At 42.6% G+C, this 26,398-nt stretch overlaps 1 protein-coding gene across 3 annotated transcripts in view; it reads left to right on the top strand.

Moving 5' to 3' along the window:
• LOC137325622 (synaptopodin-2-like) overlaps nucleotides 1-26,398 on the top strand; it is a 104,047-nt gene that overhangs the window by 38,608 nt on the left and 39,041 nt on the right. For 2 of the 3 annotated variants that reach the window (XM_067990904.1, XM_067990890.1), the window contains exons 2-3: nucleotides 21,360-21,511; nucleotides 24,029-24,861. In XM_067990904.1, the coding sequence (XP_067847005.1) occupies nucleotides 21,360-21,511; nucleotides 24,029-24,861 (985 nt within the window). Of the gene's footprint in view, nucleotides 1-10,361; nucleotides 10,453-21,359; nucleotides 21,512-24,028; nucleotides 24,862-26,398 lie in introns of those variants that run through there. The other variant, XM_067990897.1, reaches the window with a different exon arrangement.

The raw sequence follows: 26,398 nt of genomic DNA, 5'->3' as shown, positions 1-26,398 counted from the left end.
AGAGGTCTAGCAGCCGGGACACCCGGAGGTATGAGTTTCCAGGAGGTCCTGTCGAATTTAACAGCAGGACCTGATTTTAATTTTTTGAATCAGTTTCCCGGCCGCAGCCAGCCAGATTGAGAGGCCAGCTGGCTGTCGGGCGGATAGGCCTGTGGCTCCAGGCCGCAGATGGGGAACGGAGCAGAGGGAGGGAGGGAGAGATCGCGGAACCGACATCGGGGGTGGGGGGGGTGAGTCGGAGATTGCGGGTTGGACATCGGGGAGGGTGATTCGGAGATTGCGGGACCGATATCGGGGGTGGGGGGGGTGAGTCGGAGATCGCGGGTTGGACATCGGGGAGGGTGATTCAGAGATCGCGGGACCGATATCGGGGGTGGGGGGGGGTGAGTCGGAGATCGCGGGTTGGACATCGGGGAGGGTGATTCGGAGATTGCGGGACCGATATCGGGGGTGGGGGGGGGTGAGTCGGAGATCGCGGGTTGGACATCGGGGAGGGTGATTCAGAGATCGCGGGACCGATATCGGGGGTGGGGGGGGGTGAGTCGGAGATCGCGGGTTGGACATCGGGGAGGGTGATTCAGAGATCGCGGGGGGGGGGGCGATCACGGGAGTTCGATCGAAGGTATGGAAGCTGGGGGAAACATTCCTGCTCCTCCTCGCTCATAAGCAGTGATGGAAAGGCACTTATCCATTCCATCCGGCCTTCCTCGCCTCCCTTCAGCTGTCCTGAGGTCATGAAAGGCGTTATATGAACACAAGTTCTTGCTTTTCTTTATCTTTTTAAGTGCTTTGGTGGTGGTGTTATGTCTGGGCCTGGTGTAATCAAATCAGTGATTAAGAGATCTAAGATGGCATTGATCTTTCATGGGTTTTGTTAAATTAATGGACCTAGAAACTGTCACAGTCAATGGCAGTGACACATTGAAAGGCATGAAAAAAGGTGGTTACACTACTAAGCAATGTACACTATCTGACAGACATAGTATCTCATGCCCGGAAGTTATTAATCAACTTGATCGATATTCAACCATTCTTTCTAGCCAGCCCATAATTGGTAATGGCACTCTTCACGTCCACTAGAGAGCAAGGTATTTCTGAATGTCGTTAGCTGTGCACTTTGTTGTACAATTGTATTATTTAGTAAAAATCCTAATTTGTTTTGTGGAACTGCCCCACAATCTGCTTATCTTCATCATCGCTGAATCAGTTTTGCTGGCTAACCCATGAGCAATCACCATCTGGCAAAAAGCATAACAAAGCCACAAGTTACTTTGAGGGGGAGATGGAATATTATAATATGTTACAGCCAAAGGCAAATGTACTAAGGAAAAATGTCTCACAAATTTGATCCGCATGTTTCCTTGGAGAAAAGAATGACCTGTTGAAATAATAGACAGGCAATTCAGAGAATCCTGTTTTTGGCAAGCAATTAACTGCATTGGAACGACTGTACCTAAGAGTCAGGCTCTTAGACAACAACCATTCATAGAAGAGACCTCCACAAGCAGCATGAGTGGTGGGTGAAGCTTCATTGCTGGTATTCTGTGCATTGAATCATATATTGAAGTGTAAGCGTAGAAGCTCCTGTGTCCCTGGCATTGACATGCAAGTCTGACTCAAGTATTAATAACTCTGCTTAAGTCATAATCTTTAGAAACCTGTCAGCTCTCACACACCTGTTGAGGCAAGCAGTATTTCAGAGGTGGAAGTAGAGGGTTTTAGTGGCAGACTGGATGTGGGGTTTGAAGCTCAGCTCAAGGCTAAACAGTGCTCCAGGAAAAGGAATGAGATCAAATGCTAAGGTTCAGTGTTTCTGGTGGAGGCCAAACAGGATGTCTTCGATCTTGTCAGTGTCGAGCTCCAAAAAGTTCATCCACAACCGGATGTCTGAGAGACAGTTGGACATTGTGGAGACTGTCGTGGATAGCGGTGGACGAGGCAATGCTGGATATCATTGGCTTACATATGGAAGCTGACCCCATACTTAGAGACGATGTCCTGAGGAGCAACACATAGATAAGGAATAGGAAGGGATCAAGGATGGAACCTTGTGGGACATCGGAGGTGATTGTGTAAGCATGGGAGGAGAAGTGATTGAAGGTGATGTGTTGATGTAGGGAAGGAATTGAATCATGTGAGAGTAATAGTATGGAGTTCAATCATTGGAGGGAGATGTTCTGGTTGAGGATGATATCAAAAGCCGTAAAGCGGTTGAGGAGAACAAGGAGGAATAACACACCACAGTGATGGTCAGACAGCATGTTGTTGATGACTTTGACTAGGGTGACTCAGGGTGGTGGGAGGGACAAAATCCAGATTGAAGGGAGTCAAACAGGAAGTTATGGGAGAGGTGGAGAAGGAGTTGGGTTGGAGCGACACATTCTGGAACCTTATAGAACAAGGAAAGGTTGGAGATTGATAGTCATTGAAAAGAACAAAGGGGTCAAGGAAAGGCTGCTAAAGGAGTGAGATGATTACGGCAGTTTTGAAATGGAGGAACACTGCCTGTGGAAAGGGAGCACTTAATGATGTCAGTTAGCATTGGGCCAATAACAGATGGTTGAGCGGTCGTATGCTGAATCGGACAGAGTCAAGAGAGCTGATTGTGAATTTCATGGAGGAAATGACTCTGATGTGGCTCGGTGTCAAATTTTGTTTGATAACACTCCTGTGAAGCACCTTGGGATGTTTTACCACGTTAAAGGTGCAAGTTGTTATTGTTGATGTTGTAGATGTAGGGTTTTGAGGTTGGAGCTGGGGTAGAAGGTAGGTTAAAAACTTATTTTGTGATTATTATAGTAAATAACAATGATTTGCCTTTATATAGTGCCTTTATTGTAGAAAAACATCCCAAGGTGCTTCATAGAGATGCAACCAAAAAAATGGACTCTGAGCCAAAGAACGGGATATTAGGCGGGGTGAACAAAAGCTTGGTCAAAGCAGGGTTTTAAAGGAGGAGAGGGAGGTGGAGCAGATGAGGTTTAGGGTGAGAATCCCAGGGCATGGCGCCGAGGTGGCTGAAGGTATGACTACCAATGATGGGGTGAAGAGAAGGGGAGAAGGGAGGTCAGAATCAGAGGAACATTTGCAGGACTGGAGGAGGTTACAGAGATAGGGAGGGGCAAAAAACCATGAAGGGATTTAAACATGAAGATGAAAATTTTAAATTGGAGATGTTGAGGGGACCAAGAGTCAATGTATATTAGCAAGCACAGAGTGATGGGTGAGCAGGACTTGGTGTGTGGGGTAAGATACGAGCAGCAAGGTTTTGGATGAGCTGAAGTTTACAGAGGGTGGAGGATGGAAGGTCGTCCAGGAGAGCATTGGAATAGTTAAGTCTGGAAGTGAAAAAGGCATGGATGAGGTTTTCAGCAGCAGATGGTCAGCGTTCGTGTGGAAGCTGACTTCATGTCTGAGGATGATGTTGTCAATGGATAGCATGTAGCTGAGGAAGAGGAGGCGGTCAAGGATAAACTTTGGGGGACTCCAGAGGAAATGTATGGGGGTGGAAAGAGAAACCATTGCTGGAGATGTTCTGGCTATGATCATCTAGGTAAGAGTGGAATCAAGTGAGAGCAGTGAAACTGAACTGGACAATGGTATAGGCATTGGAGGAGAACGATGTGGTCAACCTTGTCAAAGGCTGCAGAGAAGTTGAGAAGGATGAGGAGGGATAGTGCACCATGGTCACATTCACAGAGGATGTCATTTGTGACTTTGGTTAGGGCCACTTAGATGTTGTGATGGAATGGAAACCTAATTGAAGCAATTCAAACAAGTTGCAGTAAAGACAGGCACAGATTTTGGAGCAGCAACATGTTCAAGGAACTTAGAGAAGAAAGAGTGGTTGTTTTCAAGGACAGAAGGGTAGGGTTTTTTTTGAGAAGGGGGCTTATGAAAGCACTTTGAAAGGGAGAGCAGTAGTAGCTGAGGAGAGAGAATCATTTACAATGTCAGTTAGAATGGGGGTCATGAAGGGAATTTGGGCTTAGTGGAAATAGGCTGAAGAGAGGATGAGGTGGATCTCAAGGACAAGATGAGCACTAAGAAGGTATAAGGGGAGATGAGAGAGAAACTAGAAAGAGACTCTGGTTCAGGCCTAGGGCAGGGGAGCCTGAGGGGAGGTTTGGCTTGGTGACAAAAGTTGAAGGCTTCTAAAATTGAATTTCCATAAGCTATATAACTTTGAATTATTGTCATATATTTTATTCTACACAAACTACTAATACGTTACTCTTATGTTTTAGAGGGGAAAAATTAATGTTTATTGCATGGGGACATGATACTGGAATAAACCTGTAACTTGCACCCTTTCACATTCTTCGTCTATTACTTATGGGTACAAATATTCGTCTTTATTGCTTCCGGTGCAGAACTTCATGTTTTAGGGGCGGATATGGTGAATTTGGGATTGTGTGCCTGATATGTGGCTTGTGTGATATTTCATCCGTTATTTTTAATAGACAGAAAATTGAAGGGGCTGTAAATTGAACACATGCCTGAAATCCCGATATGTGATCCTGGCGTGCAAAGCTCTGCACCTGGAGCACTTTGGGTAACATTTACCCTGTATATTGTAGCAGTTCATTCATGCACTAAAGGGGTTATTATACATATTTGCACTTGTGGTGCAGAGGTACACATACTCTCCGTGCATATTGGGAATTCAGCCATGGAGAGCAGTTCACTCCACAGGATTAATTTGTCCAGTACCTCGATGCCTAAATTCGCAATATTCATTCGCAGTGCACGGAGCTCTGCATCAGGAGTGTAAATCCACCCTTAAGACTCTAAAGATCATTGCATTTCTTTGAAACAAAAATATTTCCTATGTATATAAAGTAAAATGGCCATGGGTGTTTCTTTTAAGCCCTTAGATTTCAAAAGGAGATTCCAGTTTTAAACTTGTTCATCTGATATCCTTGTGTGGAATCGATGAATAAGGTAACAGAATCATAAAAGAAAACAAAAAGTGACTGAGCCAAAAGGAGAAAGGCCAAAGTAAGACACGGAAAGAATGGAATAACAAGGATTACATACCACATTAAATGCCCTTAAAGCTCTGTAATCCTCACCACCCACTGCTCAGTGAAGAGGAAATATCTACCCCCCCACCCCCAGCAAGTGCTCTCATAAAAGTCACTGGAGGCCACATTTTATTAACCTTTAACAGATGTTTGCATTTTTGGAGAAATGCCACTTATTTACATACCAAACAACTCCAATTCAGTAAAGACCATGTTCAACCTTATAATACATATTCAAGAACCATTGTAAACTATTCTAGGAAATCTGAAAGAACTGTTTATTACAAGGGAGTCACAAAAGTAAGGACATGAAACCCCTAGAAAACAGGCTGAAACTAAACTTCCCCAATAACTTTATTTGATGGTACTGATCCTACAGACTACAATGGTCCCAGATGTGATCCCTGGTGTGTAGTGTATTGGGTGGCAGCAGGGATGCTGCAATTGGCTTCAGTGCCCTTGGACTAAGGAGGGGTTCCCACTCTTGACTGCGAACCAATGATCAGTGTTGGAAAGTATACAGGATCAGGTTCAGCTTAATGCCCTCCATGACTGCATAGCCTGCTAACAATGCCTGAGCTCAAATATGATGAATAAGTACCAATAGTCAGCCAGCATTGGTGGATCCATACCCCCAGCAGGAGCAATTGCCGCTAGGAGGGAAAGGAAGGTAAGGGGACAAATATGACAAAAAAATGAAAAGGAGAACTAGCAAATATTTGCATACATCCCCTAACGGCTGTTTCAGTCAGACATCTGTCACATTTTATATTATGAGTGACTTTAGGCCAACGATTGAGCGGTTTGGAGATATGAGTGGTTTGGAGACTCTAGCTTTTAGCTCCCAGGATCATTTCAGTATTAAAATATATCACGTGCAGATAAATATATTATCAGAAAACTAATGATGTGCGGAAATACTGGGATAAAATTCTTCTCTTCACCGCCTGGGCAGTAATCTGGGGGAGTGGATCACCCGCCTGTTATAGAACCCGCCTGATTTTCATCTAACGATTTCAATCGAATGAAAATCGGACGGGTTTTATAACAGGCGGGTGATCTGTTCCACCAGATTACCACCCATGTGGTGAAGATGAAAGATTTACCCTGCTGTTTCTAGGATACAAGGCAGTGAAAGGTGAAAGGCTGGTCCATCAAGCCTGTCCCATATTGTCACATGGTGTAATTTATGCACACCACGTCCCCCCACCCCTCAGCCGCACATTCTCCTGGGAGCAGCAACAAATGAGAAAAAAACCCTAGGCCAATTTAGGGGTGTGGGGTGAAACACCAAGAACATGCAATATTTGTAACTGTTCCTGGTTGTTTAAAGGAGATGCCAAGTCCATTGGATTTTAACTCTCATGATTATAATTTCCATTATTTTCAATAGACGATCAGGGTATCTTTTACCAGTAATCTTTAACAGTACTTATCAGGTGATACTGTAATCCTTCAGGTCAAACATCACAATCACCCGACATCTTTCCCCCCCCCCCCCATGTCACATTGCTTCAGTTTTGGTTGTGCCTGACAAACCTGATTGAATTTTTTGAAGAAGTGACTAAAGCAGTGGACAGAGGAATGTCGATGGATGTTATTTATATGGACTTCCAGAAGGCATTTGATAAGGTCCCACATAAGCGACTGTCAGCTAAGATAGAAGCCCATGGAATCGAGGGACAAGTACGGTCTTGGTTAGGAAGTTGGCTGAGCGACAGGTGACAGAGAGTAGGGATAATGGGTAGGTACTCACATTGGCAGGATGTGACTAGTGGAGTCCCACAGAGATCTGTCTTGGGGCCTCAATTATTCACAATATTTATTAACGACTTAGATGAAGGCATAGAAAGTCTCATATCTAAGTTTGTCGATGACACAAAGATTGGTGGCATTGTAAGCAGTGTAGATGAAAACATAAAATTACAAAGCGATATTGATAGATTAGGTGAATGGGCAAAACTGTGGCAAATGGAATTCAATGTAGACAAATGTGAGGTCATCCACTTTGGATCAAAAAAGGACAGAACAGGGTACTTTCTAAATGGTAAAAATTTAAAAACAGTGGATGTCCAAAAGGACCTAGGGGTACAGGTACATAGATCATTGAAGTGTCATGAACAGGTGCAGAAAATAATCAAGAAGGCTCATGGAATGCTGGCCTTTATATCTAGAGGACTAGAGGACAAGGGGGCAGAAGTTATGCTGCAGCTATACAAAACCCTGGTTAGACCGCACCTGGAGTACTGTGAGCAGTTCTGGGCACCGCAACTTCGGAAGGACATATTGGCCTTGGAGGGAGTGCAGCGTAGGTTTACTAGAATGATACCCGGACTTCAAGGGTTAAGTTACGAGGAGAGATTACACAAATTGGGGTTGTATTCTCTGGTGTTTCGAAGGTTAAGGCGTGATCTGATCGAAGTTTATAAGATATTAATGGGAACAGATAGGGTGGATGGAGATAAACTATTTCCGCTGGTTGGGGATTCTAGGAGTAGGGGGCACAGTCTAAAAATTAGAGCCAGACCTTTCAGGAGTGAGATTAGAAAACATTTCTACACACAAAGGGTGGTAGAAGTTTGGAACTCTCTTCCACAAACTGCAATTGATACTAACTCAATTGCTAAATTTAAATCTGAGATAGATAGCTTTTAGGCAACTAAAGGTATTAAGGGATATGGGCCAAAGGCAGGTATATGGAGTTAGATCACAGATCAGCCATGATCTTATCAAATGGCGGAGCAGGCACGAGGGGCTGAATGGCCTACTCCTGTTCCTATGTTCCTAACTCCTTCCAATAGATTCATTACAATGAACTAGGTAACTATTATAGAGAAATAGCAGCAAAAATGTTTTTAAAAATTATATTTTCATGGGTATGATACCAGATTGATAAATTGACATCACAGACAGAGACATTTCAAGTGATTTCCTACAGATAAATAAGTTGCAAAATACTTATTTCAACTCAGAGGGGGTAATTTTGACTTTGGGCGATAGTGTAAAACAGGCATTATTGGATCAGCCGCCCATTATACATCTCTCCCGATTTTCGTTTCCGTGTGGAGATCAGAATCAGGCGAGATGTATAATGGGCGGCTGATCCAATATCGCCTGTTTTACACTATCGCCCGACGTCAAAATTACCCCCATTTTCTTTTCCGCTGAAGATGAGCCTCAAGTGCTTTATGTAGAATCTGAAACCATAACTCATTTGTGCCTCATCAACCATAAGCTATCCAGCCAGCCTTGTTTGTGGGGATATTTATTATTTCACGAGGCTGCCTCTGGCGTATCTTTTGGTAGACTGTCAACCGTAGCTCTGGCAGTTAGTTAAGCAACAGCGACCTCTGCTGACCAGTAATGGTATAATACACTGACAGTCCGAGGTTGTGTATATTATGCACATGTAATGATTGTGGCACTGCAAAGGACCTTCGTTTTGAAATATTTCAGTTTTAAAGAGAAACTAAAAGTAAATATTTTCTAGAAAGTTCCACTGATACCTAGATCACAACAATAATTGAATTTTCTTAATGGAAATACCCTTTTGTCCAAGATTCATATTTAGCAAACAATGCATTAACCCTTACTGACAAGTAACCAAGGATTAATTTATTGAACCCATCTCTAACTGCAGGCTGGCCCATTGAGTTTTCACTACTGGATTTATAACAACAGCAAGAGATTAACCAAAATCCACTGGCACGCAGGCATGACAGTTACATTCCACTTGGCCTTAAGAACTTCCATCTACCAATGTAGGTGATGGATTAATGGCAGTGCTGCCTAACCACTGACCATTTACAGCAGCAACCCCATTCAGTGTTCCATAACCTATCAGCTTTTTCCATCATGATGTCTGAGGAATAAATCTGCTCCCTTTAAACATTCATAAACACTCTGATTAATAGGGCGGCGCTCACAGCGTATACTGCATTTTTAGAAGGTATAAGGATTAAGTAATTACAGAAAGAATTTGCATTTAGATAGCACCTTATCACATCTTCAGGACATTTCAAAACACTTTACAAGCAATGGATTATTTTTGAAGTGCAGGCACTGTTATTATGTAGGTAAACACAACATGGCAAAGACTCACAGCAAGGTCCCACAAAGAACAAATGATGACATGATCTATTTTTGATGCTGATTGCTGAGGGAAGAATGTCAGCCAAATCACAGTGAGAACTCCCTGCTCTTCTACAAATAATGCCATGGGATCAGTTATATTCACCTGAATAGGTGGTTACATTGCTCATCTGACAGATGGCATCTACAAAAATGGAGCATTCCCTCCGTGGTGCACTGAAATGGCAGCCTATATTATGAGCTCAAGTTATGTGCTCATTTTTGGAAGGAAAAATGAGGAAAGGCAATATAATTTAAATGGTACAATTTTGAAGGGGTGCAGGAAAAGAAAGACCTGGGGGTTCATATATACAAATCTTGAAAATGACAGGACAAGTTGATAAGGCTGTTAAAAAGGCATATGGGATCCTGGATTTATAAATAGAGCCATAGAGTACAAAAGCAAGGAAGTTATGGTAAACCTTTATAAATCACTGGCTAGGCCTCAGCTAGAGTATTGTGTCTAATTCTGGGCACCACACTTTAGGAAGGACGTCAAGGCCTTGGAGAAGGTGCAGAAGAGATTTACCAGAATGGTACCAGTGATGAGAGACTTCAGTTATGTGGAGAGACTAGAGAAGCTGGGGTTGTTCTCCTTAGAGCAGATAAGGTTAAGGGGAGCTTTGATAGAGGTGTTCAAAATTATGAGGGGTTTTGATAATAGATAGTGAGAAACCGTTTCCACTGACAGGAAGGTCAGTAACCAAAGGACACAGATTTAAGATAATTGGCAAAAAATCCAGGGGGGAAATTAGGAGAATTTTTTTAATGCAGTGAGTTGTTATGATCTGGAATGCATTACCTGAAAGGGTGGTGGAAGCAAATTCAACAGTACCTTTCAAAAAGGAATTGGATAAATACTTGAAAAGGATAAATTTGCAGGGCCATGGGGAAAGAGCAGGGGAGTGGAACTAATTGGATAGCTCTTTCCAAGAGCCGCACAGACACGACAGAGGGAATTTTCACCCCAAACAACGGGTGGGTTAGGGGCAGGTAGGAAGTTAAAATGAATGATTTTCCCAGCCCGACCACAACCCGGCTCCAATGCGCCCACTTTCAGGATTAACGGAGATGCATTTGGATGCCAGCGAGTAACCTACTCGCCGGAGGTGGGTCCCTAATTAGTGCAGGCGGGCGGGTAGTTATCGGAGCAATTAACGTCATTATGAGACATTAATTAGGTCTTTTTAAATTGAATTTAAGAGACCTTCGAATTTATCGCCTCCAGCATGGGTTTCCCGGGGCTTGTGAATCTCGTCAGTGAGATGGAGATGAGAAGAGCCGAATCCATGAGGTAAGTACCTTTATTGCACCACTTGTGGGCCAGGAGGATCAGGAGTGCTTCCCCACGGCTCACCAAGCTTACCTTTTAAAAATGATGGCCGACTTCCTCCCACCCCCTCACGATATCTGACTTCCCCCAGACCCCCCTCGATACCCCCCCACATCCCGTACAAACCCCGAAGACTCTCATCTCTCCCCGGCTTCTTTCCTGCCCGACAGGCAGCCAGCATGTCAATCTGGTTGGCTGTTGAGCACGAAACCTATTGAAAAAATTTTAAAGATGTCGTAACGACAAGATCATCACGACATGCGGGAAACCCTTACTTCCGGGCTTCCCATCAGAAAATCCTCCCCCTCGCTCTCTTCCAGGCTCCGAGTTGATATCCAGGCCAATGGGCCGAATGGCCTCCTTCTGTGGTGTATGGCTCAGTTATTCTATGAAGTCTGCAGTGGGACTGGAATCCACAACTTTTTGACTCAGCGTCAAATGTGCTACCAATTGAGCTAAGTGGACAGTTTTGAATTATGCTTACGTATGAGACCATTGTGTACAATACATGGGAAAAGGAACTGAGCCTGGGTCTGACTCTGTTTCGGTGACATCTTTATGGAAAATAAATCAGACAATTAACTCTTTTCAATTAGATGTTTGAGAAAATTCTACTATACTCAATGGGAATTGAGAATTGCTTTGGGTGGGAAAGTTTTTATGGTCATGTGGGCATACCTTATTTAGATCTAATTATGTAGCACAAAACAAATCGTACACCACTTCAATTATATAGAAGATATTTTTAGATCGAGCTGGGAACTTTTGCATTTGTCTCAGCAAGAGCTTGCAAACAAATATAAAACATAGCACTGCAGGACACTGGAGAGCAGGGCTACTAATTTACAGTGACTGAATAATTTCTGCTTTTATTACATGGGATCCCCAGATTTTTACCAGTGTTTTAGGGATTGCATAATTCCATCCATTTTTCTGTGGAATCAGAGGCCTTGGTTATAGAAGGGCTGATTCACTGATCGGATTCCCCCAGCTGGGAGCAGCACTTGCAGGGAGGGCTGGTTGGGAAATCACGGGTCAATAGGTGGAAAATCGGGCACAATGGACCCACAACTTCCTAACTAGTGCTCCCTGTGAACACTGCACCTCATTAGGAGTACCCGATCAAGGAATCACCCTAGAGTTTGACAAGTCCAATCTGTGCTGAATGAAGCAGTAGGGTGTTGAGTTGCTAGGATTGGGTGCATCTTGGTGTAGGTACAGAGCTGCGCCCTCCCCCCGGGAACCTCTGCCAATGAACCCAGCAGACTTTCTGGGGTCATGGGAGATTCTCTGATTTGCGTGCCAATGGGTGATGCGCACGCCACAAGGAGCCCATCTCAGCTGCCTGTTGTACTGGAAAGATTTTAAAGTCCAGCAGATGGTACTTGGATGGAGAACGTGTTGGGGTACCCCTCCCCCGCAACTTTACGATGCTCCCAACGGCCCTCTTGACAAGGGGGCATGTTCAAAAATAATTTGAAAAAGAAAAATTGAGATACCATTCAGGGATCCAGGCTTCTATCCTGGCCTGAACCTCTAGGTGGTCCCACTTTCACCCCTGTCAATAAGGTTTGCCTCGTCTGCCACCTGCCCTGCCAGTGCACTGCTCCACCCCATCCCCCCTACCCCTCTTCGATCCCAGCAATTGCAGGGCCAGTACCTTTATACCAATGCTAAATAACATAGAGGAATTAGAAGCATGAATCCAGCAAGCAGAGTATGATGTAATATCAATTACAGAGACCTCTCTATAGCATTGGCAAGTTTGGAAGCTAAATCTGCCAGAATACAATGGCTCTGAATCTACGTGGGGGTTGTCCCATTCTCCTTCTGTAGCTTCAGCATGAAATTAGCTGAACCCCAGAAAAATGGCCACTCAGCCATTTACAATATTTCTCTGGGGGTTCTCTTGATTTCCTGTGGAAGTTACAGCAGGAGATCAGGAGAACCCCCGTGGAAATTCAGGGCAAAGTTATTTTAGAAAGGATGGTAAAGAGAGCACCATTGGATTCTATTCAAGAAGGTAAAGTGATACATTTTAGCAGGAAGAACGAGGAGAGGCAATATAAACTAAATGGTACAATTCTAAAGGGGGTACAGGAACAGAGAGACCTGGGGGTATATGTGCAAATCTTTGAAGGAAGCAGGACAGGTTGAGAAAGCAATTAAGAAAGCATATGGGATCCTGGGCTTTATAAGTAGAGGCATAAAGTACAAAAGCAAGGAAGTCATGTTGAACCTTTATGAAACACTGGTTTGGCTACAACTGGAGTAGTGTGTCCAATTCTGGGCACCGCACTTTAGAAAGGATGTGAAGGCCTTAGAGAGGGTGCAGAAAAGATTTACTAGAATGGTTCCAGGGATGAGGGACTTCAGTTACGTGGAGAGACTGGAGAAACTGAGGCTGTTCTCCTTAGAGTGGAGAAGGTTATGAGGAGATTTGATAGAAATGTTCAAAATCATGAAGGGTTTAGATAAAGTAAATAAAGAGAAACTGTTCCCATTGGCTTAAGGGTCGAGAAACAGAGGACAGAGATTTAAGGTGATTGGCAAAAGAACCAAAGGCAACATGAGCATAATTTTTTTTATGCAGCAAGTGGTTATGATCTGGAATGCACTGCCTGAAAGAGTGGTGGAAGCAGATTCAATAGTGGATTTCAAAAAGGAATTGGATAAATACTTGAAGAGAAAAAATTTGCAGGACTACGGGGAAAGAGCAGTGGAATGGGACTAATTGGATTGCTCTTACAAAGAGCCGGCACGGGCTTGATGAGCCGAATGGCCTCCTTCTGTGCTGTAACCATTCTATGATTCTAGGTAAACACCTGGGGGGATGCAATTTTGGTCTATAAGAATGGTTAGGACCAGTATGAAGGAACGGTAGTAGTAGAGGACTGGGAGGCTATAGAAAACAACAAAAGGCGACTAAGGAAATAACGAGAGCAGAGGCAGTATGAAAAAGAAAACATGGGTCAAAATTTTCTGAGACCTCTGCATCACCAATGGGGCAGAACCTAGATCAGGCGGCTTATTGGAAAATTCTGGGTACATTGCGATGGAACATTGCGGCACTGCGCCCTTGACTATCCAATAAGCTGCTTGCTGCACACAAGGTCCAGCCAGTGGCACAGGGTCTCTGAAAATTTCACCCTTGGTATGAAAGGTAATAACAAATATTTCTAAAGTACATTAATAAAAAAGAGTGGTAAAGGAAGGAGTTGGGCTCATTAAAAACAGATTTAGGTTTGCCAATAGTAAAGGATCAGGATATGCTGGAGTTACTAAAAGATATTTTGCTTCAGTCTTCACAATGGGCTAATATGAAAGGTACAGGAATGACCAGAAATTAGGGAAGGGGAGAAAGTTACATACATTAAAGCCATTAGTATAAATGGAAAAATTGGAATAAATAAACTGATGGAATTAAAGCCAGACAAATTAAAGCCAGACAGGCCTAAACGGTTTTGATCTTTACTATCTCATCCTTCAGTGTGACATTGGCATCTTCCTCTTCTTTAGTGAAGACAGATGCAAAGTATTCATTTAGTATCTCAGCCATGCCTTCTGCTTCCACAAGATCATCTCCTTTTTGGTCCCTAATCAGCCCCACCATTCCTATAGGAATATATCTACTCTGTACCCGAACTATCTCCTCTATGAAGGCCTCCAATTGCTTATTTACTGTTTTACCTGCCAATCTTTGATTCCAATCCACCTGGGCAAGATCCCTTTGCAACTCAGTGAAATTAGCTCTCCTCCACTTGAGTATTTTCACGCTTGATTTTTCTTTGTCCTTTTCCATAATTATTCTAATCCTAATGATATTGCTCCCCCATTGAAACATGCTCCAATTGCCCACTTCATTCCCCAGATTGGGCTGGAAAGATACTGATCAAGAAAGTTCTCTTATACACATACAGGAATTCCTCCCCCTCTTTGCCCTTTACACTATTATTTTCCAAGTCTATATTAGGATAATTAAAGTCCCCCATTATCACTACTCTAAAGTTCTTGTATCTTTCTGCGATTTGCCTGCAAATTTGCTCCTCTATCTCCTTCCCATTATTTGGTGGCCTGTAGTATACACCCAGCAACGTAATAGATCCTCTATTGTTCCTTAATTCTAACCAAATGGATTCCGTCTTTGAACCCTCAAGTACATCATCCCTTTCTAATGCTGTAACAGTATCTTTGATCAATACTGCCACTCCACCCCCCCCCACCCCCAACATTCTGCATGCCTACTCGGGTGTCATGCAGCTAAATCGTGTGACAATGATGTCCTTGGAAGATGTGAGTATAGCAAGCTTTTTTTTGTACATTGTGTCTTGAATGTGCGTCCTGCTAGGGTATAGGTACAGCACTGTGGGCGAACCTTCACCACACGGACTGCAGTGGTTCAAGAAGACGGCTCACCACCACCTTCTCAAGGGCAATTAGGGATGGGCAATAAATGCTGGCCTTGCCAGCGACGCCTACATCCCATGAACGAATAAAAAAAAGGTATGCAAGAGATGCAATGAAAAAGCTGTAAGTTTGTGTGAAGGACTTGGCATGGGCCAACAGTAAATGTGAAACAGATTGACAGATAATACTTTACGACATGCAATCTTGGGACAATGACCTGGTCCTTGGTACTTCTGGGTAGCCATATTATGCCCCTTTGATTAAAATGTGCCATCTTGTCCCTTTTTTGTTCTCAGGTCCATAGGCACTCCTTTACATGTCCACATTCCTTTGAATTTCAGCAGCATTGCAATTTTCCAATGAGGTCAGCCCTCCAGCACTGACCTCACTGGAGTTTGTGGGGTTAGTGGAAGGGAATCTAGTTCGCGTGGAGCATGTGGACATCTGCACAACTGCAGCCATATCTCCAGCATCCACCTTCTCCATGCAGCCGAAAAATATGTGCCTGCCTGCCCGTCATTATGGGTATTTGCCCAGTTTCAGTCCCAGCTCTGTCCCCTTTGGCCCTTTGCAAAAAAGGGCTGAAGAAAAATTGAAAAAAAATTGTTTTCATTCTTTGGGGGTCCAGGCTGCTTCCTTCCCTAGCCTGGTGGGGCCCACTTCTGCCCATGTGAAGGCTGGTACAACTCATCTCTACTGGAATGCATTGGCCTACAGTATTATGCTGGGTCCCGCCAAGCCAGGAAAGTGGGAACTCCCATCATAGGGAGTCCACACGCCTGGCTCCACCCCTCTGATGACACTTTCTCGTAAGGGGCAGCGGAGGTTCCGTCCCTTACGAAGCAGGCCTGAAAATCCCGGAACTCACAAGGAAATTTGGTGCCATTGTCTTTTCTTATCCCTAACTCTCCTGTTTATACACCCAAGGTTAACGTGTAGGGGTCACTGTTGTGGGAGAGACCACGTCCCTACAAACCCCTTAGGATTACACCCACTGTCTTTCATATTTAGAGTATTTCAGAGACTTGGAACATAGGAATTCAGCACTGAAAGGACAAGCTAGGCAACTGGTCTCCTGTTTATTCCAATTTCAAACAGTTGGTCATTGACTCTGTGGTTTGTGATGTATTATACTGGATGTACTCAAAGCACCATTTCTGCAGGAGATTTATTAGAATGGTACCAGGGATGTGGCATTTTGGCTACATGGAGAGATTAGAGAAGCTGGGATTGCTCTCCTTAGAGTAGAGAAGGTTAAGTGGAGATTTGATAGAGGTGTGCAAAATCATGAAGGATTTTGATAGAGTAAATAAGGAGAAACTGTTTCCAGTGGCAGAAGGGTTGGTAACCAGAGGACACAGATTTAAGGTAATTGGCAAAAGAATCAGAGAAGACATGAGGAAAAAAAAATTACGCTGCGAGTTGTTATGATCTGGAATGCAATGGAGTGGGACTAATTGGATAGCTCTTTCAAAAAGCCATCGCAGGCACAATGGGCCGAATGACCTCCTTCTGTGCTCTACCATTCTACGGGTGCTAAATTAGGCCTTGTAGCACCCGTTGTTTCAGCGCTATGTGGCCTCTTGAACTTCTAAGATGGTGTCTTGGCTGTGCACGCACGTTTCCAGCGTGACGTGCGCTGGACGCCATCTTGGTATAGGAGTTAGCGCATGCGCCAATACTGAATGCCGGAAACATGTAAAGTAAGGAGAAAATGGATGCAATCAGTGCGCAATGCTGATTTAAAGTGATAGAGACCATTTTGGCACTTAATGCTCAACTCAACGCACAGTCTTAACCACGGCCATCTGAACGTGTCTTAGAGTGCCTGGAGGACCCCCAGCATTGCTATTTAAAGGGATCATGCAGGATTTACAGGTTAGTGGCTGGATTATTGCTTCTGGCTGCCGATACATTTGTAACTGTGTTTGGAAGTCTCCAATACTTGAATACTAGGATATGGGGACATAGCCTAACATTTAGAGCCAGGATGTGCAGGAGTGAAGTTAGGGAACGCTTCTGTCTGCAAAGGCTGGAAGAAGTTTGGAACGCTCTTCTGCAAAAGGCAGTTGATGCTAGCTCAATTGTGCATTCTAAATCTGAGATTGATAGATTTCTGTGAACCAAGGGTATTAAGGGATATGCAAGAAAGTGGGATGTGTGTCTGGGTGATATGCCTGTCATGGTTGAATAGCTGCCTGTTTGTGGCCTGTGAGTTGTAGGTGGGCAGCTTGCAACAGTGGTAATGTGTAAGGGTGAGAGGAAGCATCTGATTGGAAGATTTGAGTGCTGATGGAAAGAGTTTGTTGGTATGTGGGTGATGGGGGGTGTAGTGCATGGAGCAATGGATGTGGCTAGTGGTGCAGTTGGTAGGAGATGCCACTTGACCTCACTCACCTTGACCACTCGTGTCAAAGCATTGAACTTCTTCCTGCACTGCATCCATGTTCGTGGTGCTGTGCGCCTGGCATTGACCTAGTCCCCCACTGCCTCCCTCTGCCTTTTGGATATATGTCTGGAGGGTTTCTTGCCCCACCCCACCCCCTGCAGATATAGGACGTCCCTCCTTCTGTCCACCTCTTGCACCAAGGCCTCGAGTGCATCTACAGAGAACCTTGGTGCACGCACTCTTGCAGGCCTGGTACCAACTCAAATCGGCAGATGGTGAGGTCTGGCATGGAGGATGTGGGATTTAGTAGTGTACAACCTTTATTCAATGTTCCAACACAACTCATCAGTGTGTAAACATAGGGACAGAACCTGCATCAGTGTCTTACATGTGCGATGTCTGATTTCTGTTCAGACTCCATGCAGACAGCACATAACGGGTACCTGTTACCTTTAAGAGATTTGAAGAGACATCCTCCTTTTAAGGGATTGAGGCTCCCCCTGCTGGTGGAAAGTGCAAATTGCATTGAATCAATGTGCAAGGCCTGGATTTCAATGCAGATTTGAGGTGAGGACAAAGCAGGGACATTTTCTGCTATACAACACCTAGAATTACAGGGGGAAAAATGCAATAGGGCATATTATTGGGCGTAGGTAGCGTGATCCGCTATTAACCCGCACCCAATGGCCCCTGCGCAGGCAGGACGAAGTTCTCGTCCTGCCTGCGCAGGGGCCATTGGGTGCGGGTTAATAGCGGATCACGCTACCTACGCCCAATAATATGCCCTATTGCATTTTTCCCCCTGTAATTCTAGGTGTTGTATAGCAGAAAATGTCCCTGCTTTGAATGGATTTGTACTACTCAAAGAGTTAACATAATTAAAATTAAAATTCCGCAGGCAAAAATTCAGACTTTTTTAATCCTACTCTGTGGGGGTGCTTGACCTTCTTGGAGCTGCAACGTACTAGGCTCAGTGATATTGCTGGAAAATGAGCAGGTCCAAATACAACAACAGAAGTGCAGAACAGAAAAAGGTTGCATTGCTAGGACCATTGAGTACAATGAGTGCTTTATTTAAGCTATATAAGACTCTGGTACATCTGCACTTGGAGAATCGTGTCCAGTTTTGGTTCCCACTTATAGTGAAGGATATCAAAGCTCTGTAGAGGGTGGAGAGGAGGGTGACTAAAACGATCCCAAATCTCAGAGCTTTCGTATGGGTTCCAAGAATTATGGTTATTTACTTTGGAGAAATGGAAGGCTAGAGGGATTATGATTGAAGTTTTCAAAATGATGAAGGGATTGAAATACAGTCCAGTTACATAGGTTATTTGAAATGAATAGAGATGACATCCCTATAAAATCAGTTAGTTAGATGCCAGGAAATATTTCCTTTGCAGAGTTTGATTGCCTCTGGAACAAGCTACAGAGACATGTGATGAGTGTGGATCACTATAGCCCTTTGAAAGGGAGCTTGAGAAGTTTCTGACAGTTGGAGAGGAATTTTCCAGAGCTTTTCCTGAATTCAACGCAGTTTTTCTTTCCTTTTTCTGCCACTCCCAGGAGACGGTGTTGTTAAGGGTGGCTGGACAATGGGCAAGTTTGTACTGTCATTGGATGGGGAAGGATTAAGGGGTCTTTTTGCACTCTTTTTGTATGTTGGTGAATATACAATGGTATTGACATATTTGTGGACTTTGAAGGTAGGGAAGTAGTTGGAGAGAATTGAAGAATCAAGGGTGGCTTTTTGAAGGGGTGCTGACAGATGTTTTGAAAGATGGGGGCTAGAACCTGAGGAGAGGGAGCTATCGACAATATCACTGAGCAGTAGGCTGAGAATTGTGTAAGTAATGAGTTGGGAGGGGATCGGGGGTGCAGGGTCTCATAGAAGAGATGAGCTAGTGAGTGCAGGAGAGGAGATAGCAGAGAAGTTTAGATTGATGTATTGATATATGTGTGCTGCATTTTGGGATGCCCACCCAATGTCACCAGCAAGAGGCCTAAACCATTTTGAAGGATGGGCTTCATTTAAATCTGCCAGGCAACCTGCTTACACATTTCCCATGCTGCCTGCTAGCTTGGAAACAGAAAATCCAGTGGCTCCTCGGTGGAGTCATGCCAGCTGTTTCAACAAAGGGGAGGAACGGGTGATTGCGGGGGGTTGGGGGAGGCTGTGGAAGATCTGACATTGGGCAAGAAGATTCTTGTGGGCCTGGAAGGATAATTCATACTCCTCCTGGCCCCACAAAAATCCTTAAAACTACTCACCTGTGACAGTTTAGGAATGGTCTCTGCAGATTAGGCCACTCTACATAGAGCCCCATGGAATGGGGCTTGCGCAGTGCACGTGCCATCCACTGGAACACTAAAATGGCATTGGTGTCCTATGCATGTCAAAGGACCCCGATTCGCATAAGTTAATGAGGCTCCTGCCTGTTTCCGGTGGGAGCCTTGGCCATCTATTTCCCGGCCTGGACCAAAAAGGGAACAGGCCAGACCAGCAGTACTGGGATGGTAGTTTTTTTTTTAGCAATTTTGATCTTGCTACTGCCCCATTCCTGATGAAAAACAGGATATTAGAGGAATCAAAATTGGACCCATGGGGTCAGAGCAAGTTATAAGGAGATGAGGAGAATCCAGGGCAGGTGAAGAAGAGAGGTATCTGAAAAGATGATCTCACTCTTCCAGATAAAGATGTCCAAGAGCTCCTCACATTTGGTGTTGCCAGATAATGATGGGTGAACAGAGAAAGGGAAGAAAAGACAGTTTGTCATTAAGAAGAGGAGCTAAAGTTGTCCCTATCCTCCAGGACAATCCTTGATTAGTGGGAGAATTTGGATGAGGAGAGGGAGGTGCAGAGTAGTTTTAGATGATCAAACCAGATCTAGCAGTGAAAATCCAGGAGAAACAGCTGAAACGGCTATAGTCAGTCATTTACACCATTTCACCGAAGGTTCTGCCAAAATTATGGCAGAACATCAGGAGGAACCCCCAGAAATTCCAGGCGCATTTGTTGTTCCCTGCCAATTACTGGAGGTAAGGTAATTTACCGTTAAAACGCACACATCAAAGCAGTAGAAAATAATAGCTTGGTAGAGTGATATATAAAGCAATGGCACCATTTGGAGCTTCTAAGTAAGATAACTAACCTCAAACAGTGTAAACACCTTATCAGAAACTCAAGATTCTCATAACACACCCCAACCCATCTATTATAATTTTGTGATAATTGCCTGGAATTCTGCCGGTGTTCTCCTGATCTCCCAGGTAACTTTGGCAAAAGGTCGGCAGAACGTCTAAAAATGGCCAGTTACACCGTTTCTTCAGGGTTTCCGCTCATCTTCCGTTGAAATTACAGTGGGAAAATGAGAGATCAGAAGAACCCCAGCAGAAATTCTCCCCCAATTCTTTTCTATTTAGTGCTTAACAGATTCTTATTTCTGATTTTTACCTGAATATATGGCTTTCTTTTCTAATGTTAGTATATAAGATACAGGTATATCTGGTCTAACCAAATGCAGCATGTTTTCCATATGGCTGGTAGAATGCTAAGAGGTACAGCTGAATTGATATGGTAAGATAATTTGGTGTGTTATGTTACATAAATGCCAAGATAAAGCATATAAGATTATGGGTTCAAGTCCCAATCCAGGATTTCAGCACATAGGAGGTGAATTTCCACCAGAGTTTTCCACTTATCTGGCATAACTTTGGCGGAAGAACTGCCAAAATCCCAGAAAAACAGCATAAAATGTGGAGCAGAGGACCCTGCAGAAATTCACCCCAAAAATCTAAGCTGACAGTTCAATGCAGTACTGAATGAGTACGGCATATATATACTGTGCATCACTCTGCACAGTAAATTCAACAATCTATGATCTACTGCTACCATTAAAAAGATTCATACTTTACAGGGCATTTCCAAAATTATATTAAAAATGACAATATGTATAAAGAGTTACCTTTGTCCTTTCGGTTGGGTCTTTAGTGCTTTGATTGATTCCTATGCAACATTAAAATGGTATATTTTTCTAGCCAGATTTTGTTTTGTGTGTGTCTGTCATATTTCTAGGTTCGGAAGAAGAGTAAAGCCTGCAGAGCTGGATTGTGTGACGGAGATGAACTCATCTCGATCAACAGTAAACCTTGTTCAGAATTAACCCATTCCGAAGCCATGCAGCTGATAGAGAAGACCAGTGACACTCTGCAAATCCTCATTAAAAGGTAGAGACATTTGTGCTGAAAACCAACATGTCTCTTTATTTATTAGCACTTTTATTATTCACATTTTACAATGATAGAACTAGATATTAAAGTACAGGAAGCAAAAAAGCGTACTTTGATTTAGTCTAGTTCATCTAGTTTATGTGGAATTATCATTTACATTATTATTGAGATTTTCATAAGAATATTAGACTCTTCCTATCGAAAGTAGCTGTGCTTTAACTTACGATGTAACACAGCAGCTGTTATTATACAAACATGCTTGCACACTGGGCAGCTCAAGTAGATGAGGGCTATATTCTCAAATAGAAGATTATGAATGGAACTTGTATGTCCATCTGCAAATCATTCCCTTGCAGGGGTCGGGTGAGCTTTTTTAGTTCATATCCAGGCCACTAGATGGAGAACCATGTGGAAACAAGACATTTCATCACAGGGAGAAGGAAGAAATGGCATCATTCAACTCATCTGACTCGAATTACACTTCCTGGCAGCCTTTTACAAAGTTGCATTAATAGCAGTGGAATAATTTATGGGCCAGATCATCCCACCCTCTGAGCTAGGGAAGGCCATGTGACAGTGAGCAGGTAGTGACAAATAACAGAAAATCGAGGCCAAGGGGGAATAGCACACACTTAGAAAAGCACATATGCTAACATTACACATTTTAGAAGGGGTTGAGCTTTTGAGCTTGTCAAGATAAAAGGTGTCAATATTGGGAAAGTGAACATTTGCCACTTTTCACACCCAGTGTTAGCATTGAGCACTTCTGGGTCAGGTATAACATAAAACGGAGGAAGAGTAAAGCTCCATCTATTTTGCTCCAGAAGAGCACCCCAAGTGACTTTTCTATTCCTCATATCAGCCATCCTTGCAAGCTCTCTCCCGGCATGGAGTCTCGCTCGATGGGAGCACAGATCAGAGTACTGGGTGGGGAGGTCAGCGCGCTTGATTTGCAGTGTTCCTGACTTTCTGGCAAAAGTGGGGTGCTATGAATCAAGCATATGACTTCCCCGCCCAGTTCTGTGATCCACACACCTGCCAAGTGATGCTCCATACCAGGTGTAGAGCCATACAAATTTACCCTAATATCTTCAATGTATATTCAGGTCAAGAGATTAGAGGATTGTTACTTGATAATTTTCACAGGCGACTGCTGATTGTTGTTCTTAGTGTCAATCTCTAGAGTTGCACAACATTAAATAATTAGTAATTTAAATCACAATTGAATAGCTTGGTAAGATGCATTAAGAATTAGAAGGATAATTTATTCATTTTTTTCCATCTAGCAGCATCACACTTCAGTGAATTCTCAATTATAGTTGTGCACAATGTGCTACATTCCAGAATGTTTTTAAATGACTGAATGTCATAAGAGGTACTTCTACAAAATAAATTTGGGAAAATTTTCACTGCTGCAGAAATATTAACTACTTAAGAAACTAGTTGCAGTACTGTACTAGCAGTACAGAATTCCTGTTCATTAGCACATTGAAGGTTAACCTACAATGCAGTACATATTTATGTGGCATGTGCCATACTTAGAAGGCAATAGTGATTGCTTATGCGGTCACACTATCAAAATGCCTTCTAGGATTAATTGAATGGATGTAGGAGTTATAGATTTGATCTTTTAATATCCTTATTTACAACTTAATTGACTTGTTGATTGCTTCATTTTCTTTAAAGTTTAATTAACTGACTATAAAGTGGCCGTAAATCTGAATGATGTCTTCCAGAGCCTTTCATCATTCTGCATGCCTGACTCACTAGTGCTTCATTTGTGCAATTTTAGCCTCCTGGTTTTTATATCTTCAATGTATATTTAGGTAATTAGATTAGAGACTTGTTACTTGATAGTTTGAACAGACAACTGCTGATTGGTGCTCTTCCTTTCTGTGTCACCAGTCTAAATACAATCTCTTAATGTTGCATGATAAATTCTAGCCTAAAAAAGTTACACATGTTGATCAGTAACTTCTGCAACGAGAAAGGTTTTAAAGCGCTGTTATATTTACTTTTTTTAACAGTTTTACACACAGCAAGATTCTAAAACTTTCAATGTTCTGACTGGATACAGGTTTAGATCATGATGCAACCACGAAGAACTTGAGAGATCAAGTTAACGATTTAAACAAAGTCTCTGCAGCTATCGAATCATTAAATTTAACAACACCCATAGAACCAAAATTGAATAGAAATTTTGTAATTGACACTTGGGTACATTTTCAACTTGCTGTTCAGGTGTAAAATTGGCATTGCAGATTGGCTGTCCATTATAGAAACCACTTGATTTTCATTTCCTTTGATTTCAAGCTGAAAATCCACCCCATGGCTTTTCTCTGCTGTAATATATGTTGCATCTATTGCATATCAATGCAAGTGCAACAGTTGACAAAATTAAAATAAATGTGAGGACACTAAACAATTAGCCCTGGAATCCTGACGAAAACAGTACAGTGGCATAGAAATGCTTATTTGTTGCTAATCATTGTGGGTTTTTTGCATTCCTTTTAGGCCCATCAGTGAGAAAGCTGATCAGCCAGAATATACAGATTATGAAGGAACAAAGAGCAGGGAAACAGTAGAAACCACGTTACAGATTACTGGCAGCAAAGCATCTTGCAAGCAGGGCCTTCCTTTTGAACTTTACATCTCTGAATCTCAGGACGAGGCTTACTATGGAGAGACAGAAAGTGACACAGACATTTCAGGGAAGAAGGAAGAAAAACAGAAACAGAACAGCTCAAGATTGTTTTTGAAAGAATGTGCCAGCTCTGGAGAATCACTGCAGAACACTAGCTGCACAGACCAGAGAGGACCCCAACATTCGGCCATGGTAGAATTCCAGTTGTCCCTTGCTCAAGGGAAGTTTGGTGACCCAGAGACAGCTGCTGTTACCATCATTGGGGTGGAAAAAATCAACTCTGCAGCCATTGATCCAACTGCGCTGCATGAGAGTATCCAGAAAACTGAATCAGCAGCATCAGAGACCGATGGAAATGCTACAGTCCAGATAGCCACTGCTACCACATCGCTCCAGAGCAGGAGTGACAAAAAGGTCAAGCTGGTCGAAAGTGAGCTGCAAGGAGCAGAAGGGGATTCATATCAGTCCAGGGTGGAGCTGTCTTTGGATTCCTCTGACAGAGAGCACAGTGGAAGGGAGGCCTCCACGTCTGAAGTTGGCAGTGGCTGTGCTGACTCTCTGGCTGAAGAAGGACTGTCAAAAACGCATAGCACGCCTCCTTTTTCCATTGGAATTTCATCAGAGGGAACAGAGCACGGACCAGAAGAGACACGCTCTGGGAAGGATTTGGCAAGAACCCACAAACACCGAGCTAGGCAAGCCAGTGAGTACAACTGTTCTGGTAAATTTACACAAAAGGGAATGTTGTGCTGTTCATTTTATTTCCCCTAGTAAGATATCTAACAGAGATCCAAGGAGACAGTGTACTAATGTATTACTTGCAGCACTAAATAGCAACAGATTCCAGCTAAAGGCTGCAGACTGATGATGTTTGCAGAACTGAGTTTGACAGACACTAGCAGTTGTAATCCTGTGAGTTATCTGATCCCCTGAAATAGCAAATCTTTGCTCCAGTGAAAAGTGAACTCAGAATTTTGCCTGTCTTGTAGTCGGGTGGTCAATCTTCGATACTGTAAGCATATTAAGATTTTTTACCTAGGTACATTTGGGTTGAATGCTGGTAACTAATTATTAATTGATGTTTTCAGTGTTTCCTATTGAAAGGAAAAATAGAAGATACAAGACCTAATTTATATTTGAAGGACTCATATAGTTTACAACTGCTTTATATTGACAGTTGTTTAATCCAGTAAAAATTCCAGGACTCATGTATTAAGCACATGGGATAGATAAACAAGATATCTGATGTTGTCAACATTGCTATTAATCTGTTAATTAAATTATTGCATTCCTCTTGTAAGTGTTTGAGTATAGGAATTTTGAAGACTTTCAAGTCATTCTGATTAAGATTTTGTGGATTATTCAGGTTTATGTTCAGTAGTTAATTGATCAGCGGTTTAAAACCACTAATTATTTGCTACTTGCTCTGCATTTCTTTTTCTCTAGAGATGAAAGGAACCTAAACATTATGTGAGTCGCAGAAACAATAGAATCCCCTTAGAGACCAATAGCATTTTAATTGAATCCATCCAAGATTTACAGTGTTAGCAGCAAGTGAAACAATAAGTGGTCTGATTGAAATGCTCTCCAAATGTTATTTTCCAAATTTTATCCTGCTGTACAAAAGCAGTTTATAATATATTTTAAAACTGAGACGTATCAAGTAACTACGAGAGTTAAATGCTAAATACAAATATTTTGTTGATAAGAATTTTAAAGACAATTACTTCCCGTAAAAGTGTTTTCTTAAAATACCAAAGAGGGTATTTAACCATATATATCCCACCATGTTGTGGTAGTTTATATAATAAACACTGTAAAATCTCTCATATTTATAGATATCTATTGCCTATGCTTTAAAAGGAAATGCCTTCATGCAGGCCATTTCTAATACTTAACCTCTGTATTTAAAACAGAATTTAAAACATTATACAAAATGTTAGAAAATAAATCTATTTACAGTTTAGAAATAATTAAATGATGATTCCTATTCATTATACTCCAATGTCATGGCATCCACAAGAAACAATTATAGCTGAAATGTGTATGTATAATTAGCCTACATTCTCTGAAGTACTCAACAAGGTCTGTTATCTCTTTTTTAAGCCTCTGATTTACTGTTGTGTAAAGTAATAACAATTCAAAAATTGTAAGTTATCTTTTAAAATGATAGGACATGATATCTCCTGTCCAATATCTCCTGCACCTTATATGTATTGAATTATTTGATAGTTAAGAAA

This window comes from Heptranchias perlo, chromosome 1 (assembly GCF_035084215.1).
Source record: "Heptranchias perlo isolate sHepPer1 chromosome 1, sHepPer1.hap1, whole genome shotgun sequence".
NCBI classification, from domain to species: Eukaryota; Metazoa; Chordata; class Chondrichthyes; order Hexanchiformes; family Hexanchidae; genus Heptranchias; species Heptranchias perlo.
The sequence above is the reverse complement of the archived record's forward strand: the minus strand, read 5'-3'. Positions and strand labels throughout refer to the sequence as shown.